Consider the following 10,516-nt stretch of genomic DNA (forward strand, 5'->3'; position numbering starts at 1 on the left):
CCACAGCCTTAAATATTGCAAGTCCACCAACGGTTTTGGCTGTGTGAACTTTTTGGAACTTCCAAGTCTTCCAAAGAGAAAACAGTTGGCAAACACTCCTTACAGACACGGCTCACCCACTTTCCGGGGAGTCCCCTTCCTGCTCAGAGTCCCAGTCTGATAGCCAGAGTTCAGACGGACAGCTGCTGCTTCCTGTGTCTGGGAACCACACTGATGCTCCAGTCCCAGTCCCGATCAAGGGAGGATGGGGTTTCCCTCAGCTGGAGCAGAGACAGCAGGTGTGGCTGTACAGCTATACATCCTCGGATGTAGGCAAGGCCATAGCTGTCTTTAATTATATGGTCTGAAAAGGAGAACCTGAATATGTCCATGGTTCGTACATGAGCTCAAACTTTGCCTGCATCCATAGGTAGGAGGCCTGTACTCTTCAAATTCCTCAATATCAGCATTCATATGAGTAAACAAAGGATTAATTTTACTTTCCAAAATCTCTCTGGAGTTGAAAGAGGCTCAATAAATGAGTGAAACAGAAACATCTATAAAAGGTAATCTTTTCAACCACATGGCAATGTTTTAGCATGGAAACACTTACAAATCACCAAAATCATGTTCACTGTGTACTATCATGCTGGGCATATTGTTGCCACTGAAGACGACAGAGAAGACAAACACACCTCCTTACATTAACATACAGTTTCACCACTGAGGTCTTTGGATCTCCTCCACTCAACATTTATGCCTATTTTTATGCCTGTGATCAAAATCCAAACCGTTTCCATTTTCCCAGACTTTTTTGCCAGTCTTGTGCTGCAGATGCATTGTGGGTATTGTTGCTACTGGTTCCCAAGCCCACAGTAGCCAGTCGGACCAATACTGAGCAATGAATGTGACCCAAAGGGCCAAACAGATGCAACTCCATTCTGGGACACACACAGACATTAACAGCACATTAGGGCTGGATGAACAAGGAAATAACCTACATTGTGCTGAAAACAAGTGCGTCATTCACTTTGGTCTCACTGTTACCATACGTATGGCTCTGAAGAGAAAAAAGCTTGTTTCAGTTGCATAGCCACAGTTTACTACTCACTATGGATATAGTGAGATACTGTATATGCATTCCTTTGTGTTAACTGTATTTCCAGTCAAAATGATGCTGGCAACCACCAGAGTTTCCTCCTACATGTTAAGAAATTCTGATAAGTCTGATAAAACATGGTATTTCCCAATGATAGTTTGCAAATTTATAGCTCAGAGACTTAAGATAAAAAAAACGAAACTGTGATTTTGGCAGCATCAGTGGGAATAAAGGTACACTTATTTAAATTGGTCCGTATTATTATCATTTGAGAATCAGAGGGTTGGGTTGCATCTACAAATAAAAATAGCTATTGTTTTGGGGATTTCTTTACAAAACATTTTCATTCAGGGGTAAAAATGACATGTTCGATTCAGATTCAGTTCTTGATATTTATTTGTTGCAGTCATTGAATTTGAGTGTTACAGAGGAGGAAGTCATTTTTTGAAAGATGTTTTAAAGCCTGTTCACAACAACACACACACACACACACACACACACACACATACATACACACACACACACACACACACAAGTGCTTTCAATTATTTACCTTTATTACATCTCTTTACAGGACTGTATGGTTGTGTTCATATAATGACTGACATCTAACGTCTCCTATTAAATGTGATGCCCCTGCTGGACCTTTATTCTTCCTTCTATAACTGCAACTTTAATATGACAAGATGCTAATTGCCATGAAAAACTGAGAACATCTGTGTGAGTGTGTAGGGCGTTTAATGCGTTTCAATACAACTTTACATTGCTAAATACAAATAATAAATAAATCAGTTTTTCTTTTTTTTTTGAAAAACTCTGTGGGGTATTACCATCAAAGTGAAATTTCAACACTTTATCATACGTCACACTGAAATAATTACAGTTTTCTCCGATGCTACACAGCATTTCCTGTGGTTTTGCTAACGAATGAAGGATTACAACCCAACTCTGTAGTCATCTGAAACATTTCTGCTGAGTATGTGTTATTCAACAACAGTAAGCTTCTCAGGTTTAGTGCCTTGCTGAATCAGACTTCACCAGAAGACATGGCTGCATGTAGCACAGAAGCAATTTTAACACTCCTTGAATCCTTGAAGAATATCAATGTAACTGCCAAAAATCCCATTACCTATTCTGTCTGTTAAGGTCAATAACCAGCTCACCTGATCATCAAACAGCCCACAATCAATGCACACAAAAACTTTGTTGTGACTACTAGACATTAAAAACATCTAGATCTGTTTGTGTAGTTAACACATTAACAAGACGTGTGTTGAGATGTTACATCAAAGATTATTGAACTGTTCTATCAGGCAGAAGGAGAGTATATTATTTCAATGATGTTACAGCATATTCTACTTCTCTGTGGAGAAGGCTCTCTTCATTAGTGGAGGAGGGGTCTTCCCTGCTTCATACAGAGACTCAGGAGGAGGGGAGCTCAAGCAGCACCAGTCTGGGATGCGGCCTGTCTGGTTGTAGTAGTCCCGTGACACCGACCTGCTGCCCAGGATGTCCTGAAGGGCCCCGAAGATTGCACCTTCAGAGCAGAGGACAATATGAATATAAAGACAGGTTTGCAAATGATATAAAGGAGCCACAAATAATATTTTCTCAAAATCTTCTGAAGAAGGCTGGTGTGTGGTGATTGCTGGAGAAGGTTTTAAAATTTTGCTCAGTCTCCACTTCAGCAGGTAGTGATAAATATTTAAATACAATCTCATATCTGACCTCCGAGCCAGGCGGTGCAGTTGGGCTTCGCAGGTGGAGCGTGTATACGGAAGCTTTTGCTGGCCAGCACGTCGCTGTACTTGGGTTTCTCCACCAGGAGGCGTATCTCCGCCAGCAGACGGTGCAGGAAGCCCGGCAGCATGGCCGTGCCTCCGATCACCACCAGGTTCTCAGAAAGCACTTTACGGGTATCAATGGGGCACTGAAGCCAAAAACATACACACATTTACCAGATTAAAGCATTTGCATAGGTATCACCTCTTATTTTCAGAGGAGAATTGCAATGAAGAATCTGCCTTTTCCAGGCAGATATGCAAATGATTACTTTTTTAATTACTTCTTTCATCATTCCATATCAGTAAACAAAACAGTTTAGACAATCTCTCAGAATCTATCAGTTCTGTAAGAGAAAAAATGAGCCAGGAGAACCAGTACTTTCTGGTTATCAGGACAGGTGCATACTAAAACAAAATGTGATGGATGAAAGTTGCTGTGTATAGCTCTACTGCAGTGCCTCCTTCTGTGTGAAGAGCTCTCCTGAAGCCTCGAGGGAGCCGCTGTGTTTCAGTACAGCCTGTGTAGAGTGCGGTGCTGATAGGGCTTTAAACATATTGCTGTTTCAGTCAAACCCTGAGGCTGTCTAATCTCTGCTGCTGCTGTACTGTTTGAGATTAATTAGGCAGTCCTGGTCTGACTTGATCTCCATACGAAACAACAAAACTGCTCTCAGTTACATGGAATGGCCACGGTGGAGTGTCGCCATAGCAACCACACTAAGTCAAACAGTCCACTCAGCTCCACGGCTGTATAATATTGAGAGAGAAACTGGGTTGCTGCGTTCCTTCTGCCAAAGACACTGAAAGTTTAAAGCAAAATATGTGGCCATAAACTAAATGAGGAAAAATCCAAATGAAATAAGGCACCAACCAACCAAGGCATCATGTAAGAACATACAGTATTGCCACAACATGCAGGCACAAAAACAGAAGAAACCTATAAATAAGTGAAAATAAAAAAAGCTGAATTTTACTAAATATAGGAGGTGTCAAGGCTTTGTCATATTTGTGTAAAAGAAGTAGGATTCCAGTGAGGACATGTATTAGATCGTCTAATTAAAACTCAAACTGTGAAATGTAAATCTTTCTAAAGGTGGAAGGAGTTGAGAGGATGAGGACTCTTGTTTCCTATCAAGGTTTGTTCCTCTTATCCTGACAAAGAAAAGCCTTTGGTATACACCTCTACAGTATTTAAATCTTTCAGAATTCATCCAAAAACAGACTGGACCAAGTGACTGCTCATAAACATAACACCTTGCCCTCACACAAGCAAGGACATACAGAATGAATAACTTTTCTCTACCTTGACCAGAGCATCAAGCATCAGAGAGGCCACACTCTTCTCCTCATTGTCCTGTTCAAAGAGGATCTCCATCACAGAGTCCCTTGAAAAAAGGAGCAGATCTCATGAATAACAACCAAATTTCACTCGGAGGGAAAGTACAGCAAAGATGAGCAAAGATTCTGGGGAGACATGAAAATCAGACGCTCATTCGACTGAAGGTACTATGGTTGGAAACATGACTCATAAATTCAAACGCAGCCTACACTTAAATGTTAAAAAAAAACAAGATCATATGCAAATATAATTAGAATTAGGAATGCCAATATCAGAGGTAAAGCACATATTTTGAGGAAAAACCTGATCGATCCTTTGATGTGCAGGATTTTCTCCCCGTCCAGAGGATAATCAACGTCTGGAGGAGGGGTCGGACGCTACAAACACATTCGAAAGAAAGAAGAGTATTTCAAAAAAATTTACAGCAGTACATTGTAAATGCAAACATTACTTTACAGATTGAGGATAACTGATGTAACCTGTTTACAAGCAACATTTAATTCACCTCAGCTGTACCGTCCAGGTTAAATTTGGCTTCTTGGATCTTGAGGCCTCTCTGCATGTCACTGACAAAACATGTCCTGACTGCAGGAAACAAGACAAAATCAACAATGAAACACAAGTGAATGACTGGAATGATAAAAGAATAAATTCAAACTCCATGCCAAACAAGATTCCAACAATCACACCATAGTTCTGTGCAAACCTACGGGATTTTTAATTATACAAGAAATTAAATGAGAAACAAAAACCTATCCTTGTGTCAACACATGGGGGTTAACAAGTGGAAAACTACAACAGGCTGCCGGGTATCCTGAAAACAGTAAAGTATATATAAAGCTTTTATTTAAGAAAATGAACATATCTATGTGTTCAGGAGCTCTATACACAGTTGGTTCGCTTCATGTCCTTATTGATAATATTATGGCAGGTCAGGTTCGTTCAAATATAATATTCCAGTGGCGAAATAGTGAAGACAGAGCAGCCACAGTCTGAGTTAGGGTTGTCATGTTATACCAGAATTGACAATAATGGTTAAAAAATTAAATATTGATATAATGTTAATAATACACATATGATAATATTGTGATGGCAGATGTCAGACCTTGTGGATCTTTTGTTTATCAGTTCACCCAGTTGCCTTTTCACTGTCTATTGAGTGTAATTGTTCTTTTTGTGCACTTTCATAGTTATGGTTAAAGGCTCTGTCTCCACCTCCCTGCACTTGTATTGGTGTCTAATATATTTGTCAAAAAAGAGATAAAACACAATAAACAAAGTTTAAGATGAATTTGACTGATAGCATTATCACTATAATTGTTATTATTATTCAAATTTTCTATAGATATTGTGATAAATTCGTTATTGTGAATTCATTCAAAATCTAATATTGTGACAGAACTCTAGACGAAGTTTGGATTATTTATGTTGTTTTCTTTTAGGAATGCTGCCTGTTGGCAGTAAATAAAAGCATGATCCCTCACAGGAGCAAAGTGACAGGTTTAGATCTTAAATCCAAAAGCAACTTAATCAAACCGACCCTTGATGTCCTCCACAGTCTCCTCTGGGATGGTCCCTGAGGAAAATATAAAAAGAAATATAATAAATGAAGTTAAACTTAATTTTCTTTGGTTAACTTATGCAATAATCAGCCATTTCCCCCTATTTTACTTCCAAATTAGATTTATGATGAGGCTGAATCAGCATTTGGGAAAAATATGAGCCGACACTGCAGCAAAGGACAAGTATTGAGCCCAAAACAAATCATTATGATTCTCTTCAGAAAAAAACATTGTTGCAAAAGCAGCATTTTGTGGTGTTTTGTCAAATCCTGTATGGACTTCAGATTTTGTGCACCACATTTTCAGAATCATGTGTTATGGGTTAATCACAGTGCTTACTGCAGAAATACAGTTCGTCCAACAGTCCAGTCTTGTGAGTCAACCGGCTGTCTGTCTTAATTATTGATGTATATATGTGTAGCTTCTCTCACTCTGATGCAGCTCTAAACCTCACAGCGCAACACTTAAACTCGGTTTCCTCTATCAAGAAATAATGTGGAGAGAAAACTCTAAAATAGACTGTATGCATATGTATAATTCACACTTCCAGAAAGGGATTCACTCAAATGTCACAGAAACAAGTTCCTCTTATGAATAGTCAATGACACATAATAGGTCAAAGGCATAATATTCTCTTGCTCGCGTCGTTGTAAAACGAATCAGCAGTCCATATCAGAGTTACAAATTTATCCATTTAAGAGATAAAGACAGATGGCGTATGGTATTTTTCTGTAATTACCAATGGCAGCAGGTACACTCTGCCCAGTGGTCGTGTCTGTGTCCACAGTGCACTGCTCCACAAGAAGTCCATCTAATTCTCTACAATAAATATAGACATGTTCAGTTATGGGAGAAAACACAAGCACAAACATAAAGTTCCATTTTGCAGTCACAGCATTTTCAATATAAAGCAAAGTGGTCACAAAATAGTACAATGACATGCAAAGTCTCACTCTCCTCTACAATCTGTTAGAGCTACTTACTTATGGATGGCTTTCCCTCCCAAAGGCAAAGCCTCCCAAGCTGGCAGAATAGGAGTGCACTCATAAACCTGATTTCACCAGTTAAGGTAAGAAATGAATATCCAAGTAAATGTTAATGCATCAATGCATGTTCAAATTCAGAAATATCACACTAAAATAAAAGATGGCATCAGCAACCTATCAATAGTGAGACAGCTTTTTGTGTGGTTCAGTCATTTTCTACGATGAAGCTACTTCTTCTCTTCTATGGTGAGGTAAGCTTCACAGTGAGAGATTGGGGTCCAAGGGATGTTTAGCTAATAAAGGGTAAACAGTTGATCTACCTCTGCCACAGGTCCCTTCCAACAATTACACTTTGCATCATTTACAAATGCAGAAAAAGGAATAGAGAAGATTACAGATTACAAGATAACAAAAAAAAGATACAGGCAACACCAGTGTCTCTGTGTGGCCACAGTCCATCACCAGAGCAGAGTTGATGCCCAAAGTCATGATGGCCATAAGGTGACTTGGGGCAAACAGCACAGAGGGCACCTGGGAAACACCAAAAACACAGAGCAAACTCAGAACACCCACTACACACCGCAATTTCCTCTTATCATTAGGAGAATATCTGTTAAGTTACAAGTGTGTTGTATAACTTTTGTGTGACTGGTCTGTTGCTGTCCTTCACAACTTTCAAAATCTCTGAAGACATGTAGATTTTTAACTAGACCTTTAAATACAAAATAAAGACCAAAATGAGGCTGAGATTTATGTGTTAAAATGTAAGAGACACATTTGAATAATAAGTAATATCCAAATGATCATTTTATCACCTGCAGAATGTTAATATTTAAAAACCTTTTTTATTAACTGCATACAAATTAATTTTCAATATCTTCAAATCAATTAAATATTTAGAGCAGCGGAGTAATCATTCAGTTTAAAATAAGAGTTTATTGTTATTAAAACAATACGTCACATTAACACCTCTTAAAAACAGGTCTGCAGTTTTCATAAAACACTGATGTGCTTGACTGTGGTACCTCAAACTGTTTGAAGAAAACCTTGGTGAGAGTCTCCCTGAAGTGAGACGGGCAAAGGATGGACTCGATGATAACCACTCTTCTGTCGCGAGGGTTCACCAGCAGGTGTCTGATCAAGACAAACAGAAGGACATTTTTTGATTTGAAGAAGCTCAAAGCTGTATATGTTCTGTATGAGACATGGTCCAAAATTTTAGCATTTTTTTTTATGAGGCCAAATCACTACTGACCATGTTTCATTTGTTTAGTTCTTGCACACATACCATAATAACCTTCTTTTTTTTTTAACACTAACTTACAAAGAATAACTAACGCAAGAGTCTCACCTGAAGTACAGTATATGGATAAACTCTTTGAGTATGACATAAAGCTCTTCTGTGTTGATGTTGTACTGAACCACTTTGGTGGCCTGAAAGTAAGAAACCACATACCACATTAAGATATATTTTGCAATTTCCAAACATCCTTCCAAAGGATCACACTCAGTAAAGCACAGCGGTGCGTCTCACCTGCTGCTGTCCTGGTTTCCGGATCTCGCTCGGAATTATGAACCTGGGCCCCGTTTCCCCTGCAAAGCCACATCTGCAGAGAAATAAAACTGTCAGCCGAGCTGCTGGATGCCACGCAGAGAACTTCTACTAGCACAACTGAATTCAATCTGTAACTTTTTTTAAAGACTCTAAACATACAATCATAGAAACAATGCAAGTGAACTGCGTACAAACAGAACAATTATAAACATGATGCATCCCAACATGGCAATCTGTTGTTTGAGGAATCAAATGAGTTATAGTTTTTATTTGAGGGATAGACGCTTAGTTCAAAGGCCCCTATAATCATTTAATGAGAAGGCAAAATCATTTTTTAGTACAGTTGCACATAAATAAGATAACAGTGCAGCTCTGTCAAATGTTGTGGTACTGCAACTGCACACAAAGACTTCATTATTAAAAAAAGAAGAGAACTGTTCTCTTGATCTTCATGTGACTTGCTTCAGGCCAGTTTTTCATCTTTACTATAAAAACCCCTTTGACTAAAATCTTGTTCAGATTACATACACTGGGGTCCAAAAGTCTGAGACCACATTCCCATTCAAGTGAGTAGGAAAGTGGTCTCAGTGGTTGCTGTAAATGGAGCAAGAGAGGAGATCTGTAAGGTATAATGATAAGTGAAATAACCTCTAGTACCAGACAGCTTTCAGATGTCCAGATGTTAAGATTAAACTCCTTGGTTCACTAAACCAGCAGTCATTGTAAGGGGAAATTTTCATCTCACAATGGGCAACTGGCAGGGAGGTGGTCTGGTCTGATGAAACCAACTTGGCTTTGATGTTCAGTTGGTCCTGGTTCATCTAATTTCCCCAAAATATTATAAAACGCATCTCAATACATGTAACCTCAAAAATCTTAGCTTTGAATTAGGTCATTGTCTAAAATCTACCCAAATGCGAACATGTGGGCTGTTCAGACACTGCGACTTGGCAGTGTAGCTGACTGTAATGTCCCTGCCGTTGAACACAACTGTTTTTCTGAACTGGATTTTGTCTTAGCTCTAATTTGGCATCAGCTAACGCTGGCTAAACATTGACATGCCTAGTTAGCTCTGACTGAGTGGCTAAGTAGCTAACACCGCTACAACATTTACTACCAGTATCATGGTGGCCAGTATAACAGTTATAAATCACGTGTTTGTGCGCTTCCACGTCTGTATTAGAGCTTAAGTACCAAGAAACGGGCGGTTGATAAAATAAATACATAGGTACATTAGCATATTGTGCTAACCGATAACGAGACATGCTAACGACTGATACTCACTTTGTGTATGCTGCTCCTAAATCAATGACGATTGCAGTCTTCTCTCCTCCACTTCCCAACCCATCAAATAATGGCATTTTACTAATTTGTTCGTCTTTGTGCAAAATGATGTCCGTAATTAGCAGTCTGAGCCACAGTCGCAATTTTGCATCGTATCAAAAATCTGTTGTCTTCCTGTTGGGTTGGGTTGGGTCTTCAGAAACGTGATGACGTCACGTGTTGGTGGTGGTGGTGGGGGGGTGCCTGATCAAAATTTGCTCAAAATGAACAGATGAATGGAAACTTATAATTAACCACTCAATTTCACATGCAGTAAATGTAGATTCTTCAAATATAAAAAATACAACACATTTTAGAAAGAGCCTACAGTTATAGACCTGCCAGCCATGATCAAAGCACGTTTTCTATCAGCTTACAACTGTCATTTTCTTACTTTCATATATTGCAGATATATTATTGTGCTGTGTTATGTTGTGTTTTTACATTTTATTCAAAGCACTAACAGTCTCTGTACTCTAGGGGACATAAGTAACAGTGAACAGGTGAGACGCCTTAGATTCAATTGATTAGAAACAGGGGAAAAAATGTCCCTAAACTTATCTGCTATTTTTTTTTAAAACATTTTTGTGTGATTGTCCCTCTGAATAACAATGCATAGGTTTAACCCATGAATGTGCCTATAGGATTCCATACATGTATGCTAATGTTGTAACCTCACTGTGTCACCACAGGGGGTCACTGGAACTTTTTCAGTATGCTAAAACTATACCGCCATCACTATAAGCCTACTCCAGATTTGCCCTTTGCCATGCTGTCCATGGAAGGTCCTTGTTAAAGCTAATCTGCCCCCACTAGTATCCAGTTTCTCTGATGCAAATACAAGCAACATTATATCAGTTCTTATACAATTATAGTGCTACCATTACCT

General features: G+C 39.0%; 1 protein-coding gene across 1 annotated transcript; it reads right to left on the reverse strand.

Moving 5' to 3' along the window:
• Window positions 1-1,456: 1,456 nt before the first annotated feature.
• Window positions 1,457-9,784, reverse strand: actr10 (actin related protein 10). The gene is made up of 13 exons (XM_056363317.1): window positions 9,589-9,784; window positions 8,284-8,356; window positions 8,101-8,183; window positions 7,775-7,883; window positions 7,173-7,280; window positions 6,747-6,814; window positions 6,503-6,582; window positions 5,742-5,777; window positions 4,707-4,786; window positions 4,505-4,578; window positions 4,166-4,247; window positions 2,807-3,008; window positions 1,457-2,615 (listed from the first exon to the last, which is right to left on the reverse strand). Exons 1-13 carry the CDS (start codon window positions 9,663-9,665, stop codon window positions 2,434-2,436), a joined length of 1,254 nt encoding a protein of 417 aa, XP_056219292.1. The 5' UTR covers window positions 9,666-9,784; the 3' UTR covers window positions 1,457-2,433.
• Between the last annotated feature and the right edge of the window lie 732 nt (window positions 9,785-10,516).

The sequence above is a fragment of the Seriola aureovittata genome, chromosome 19, assembly GCF_021018895.1.
Source record: "Seriola aureovittata isolate HTS-2021-v1 ecotype China chromosome 19, ASM2101889v1, whole genome shotgun sequence".
NCBI lineage: Eukaryota > Metazoa > Chordata > Actinopteri > Carangiformes > Carangidae > Seriola > Seriola aureovittata.

Coding starts and splice junctions, on each gene's coding strand:
- actr10 (XM_056363317.1), bottom strand. CDS start 9,665: ATGCCATTATTTGATGGGTTGGGAAGTGGAGGAGAGAAGACTGCAATC. Junction 4,787..5,741: donor GACTGTGGAGGACATCAAGG/GTCGGTTTGATT, acceptor TGTTTCCTGCAG/TCAGGACATGTTTTGTCAGT. Junction 4,248..4,504: donor CACATCAAAGGATCGATCAG/GTTTTTCCTCAA, acceptor CCTTTTTTCAAG/GGACTCTGTGATGGAGATCC.